General features: G+C 52.5%; 1 protein-coding gene across 7 annotated transcripts in view; it reads left to right on the top strand.

Moving 5' to 3' along the window:
* The window catches only part of LOC105534900 (protocadherin gamma-C4), a 49,871-nt gene that overhangs the window by 29,726 nt on the left and 19,210 nt on the right, over nucleotides 1-935 (top strand). For all 7 annotated transcript variants that reach the window (XM_011973869.1, XM_011973848.1, XM_011973861.1 and 4 more), the window contains one exon: nucleotides 312-400. In XM_011973869.1, coding sequence (XP_011829259.1) covers nucleotides 312-400 — 89 coding nt within the window. The remainder of the gene's footprint in view (nucleotides 1-311; nucleotides 401-935) is intronic.

Here is a 935-nt window from a genome sequence, read left to right as displayed (position 1 = left end):
TTGAATCCAGGAGGCGGAGGTTGCAATGAGCCAAGATCGCACCACTGTACTCCAGCCTGGATGACAGACCCTGTCTCAAAAAAAAAAAAAAAAAAAAGCATCGGAGACAGCAAAGAGCCGGTTTGGGGAACTGACTTGTGGGATTCAGGCTTCTGAAGGACTGTAGAAGTGCCTCCTACCTGCTGAGAGAAGAAGGTCTTGGGCATAGGGTAGGGTTAGGGTACTAGGTTTGGGAGCCCAGGGAGAGGACAGGAGGGGCACAAGCTGTGCCAGCCTGGGAGTCTGTGCTCACCATCCTATTCTCTCTCCAGCTCCCAAAATGGCGATGACACCGGCACCTGGCCCAACAACCAGTTTGACACAGAGATGCTGCAAGCCATGATCTTGGCCTCCGCCAGTGGTGAGTGGTGCCAGTGCGTGTACGGAAGGGTCGGAGACCTGGGGTTCTGGGGTGCTTCTCACAGCCACCATGCCCACGGACTGGATATCAAACCTGTGTAGTTTCTCCAGATCTTTCGGCAGGTCTGAGAGGACCCATGATTCCAAACGTAAAGCCTGGAATTGTGGCTAAGGAACAGCAGTGGGATTGGGGGTCCTGGGATGCCCGGAGGAGAGCGAACAAGGAAAGACTCATGGAGGGAATAGTGGTTACAAGTCTAGCTCTGGAATGGGACAGCGTAGCTCAGGTCCTAGCTCTGCCACCTACTACTACTATCTTTGGGACTTGGATCAACTTGCTCAATCTCTCTAAACCTCAGTTTCTTCAGTCTAGAAAGTGGGGACAGGGACCCCAAAGGGTTGTTGTAGAGATTAAATGAGATGATACCGCAAAGCATAGAGTTCTGGGCCTGGCGCTTAGAAGCCCTCAAGCAGTGAAAGTGGGTGTGGAAATCCCCAGCAGAGAAAACACCTCCACCTTATGCGAGGCTCTTCTT

Source organism: Mandrillus leucophaeus, unplaced genomic scaffold (genome assembly GCF_000951045.1).
Source record: "Mandrillus leucophaeus isolate KB7577 unplaced genomic scaffold, Mleu.le_1.0 Scaffold1003, whole genome shotgun sequence".
NCBI lineage: Eukaryota > Metazoa > Chordata > Mammalia > Primates > Cercopithecidae > Mandrillus > Mandrillus leucophaeus.
This window is presented reverse-complemented; position numbering and strand designations above follow the sequence as displayed.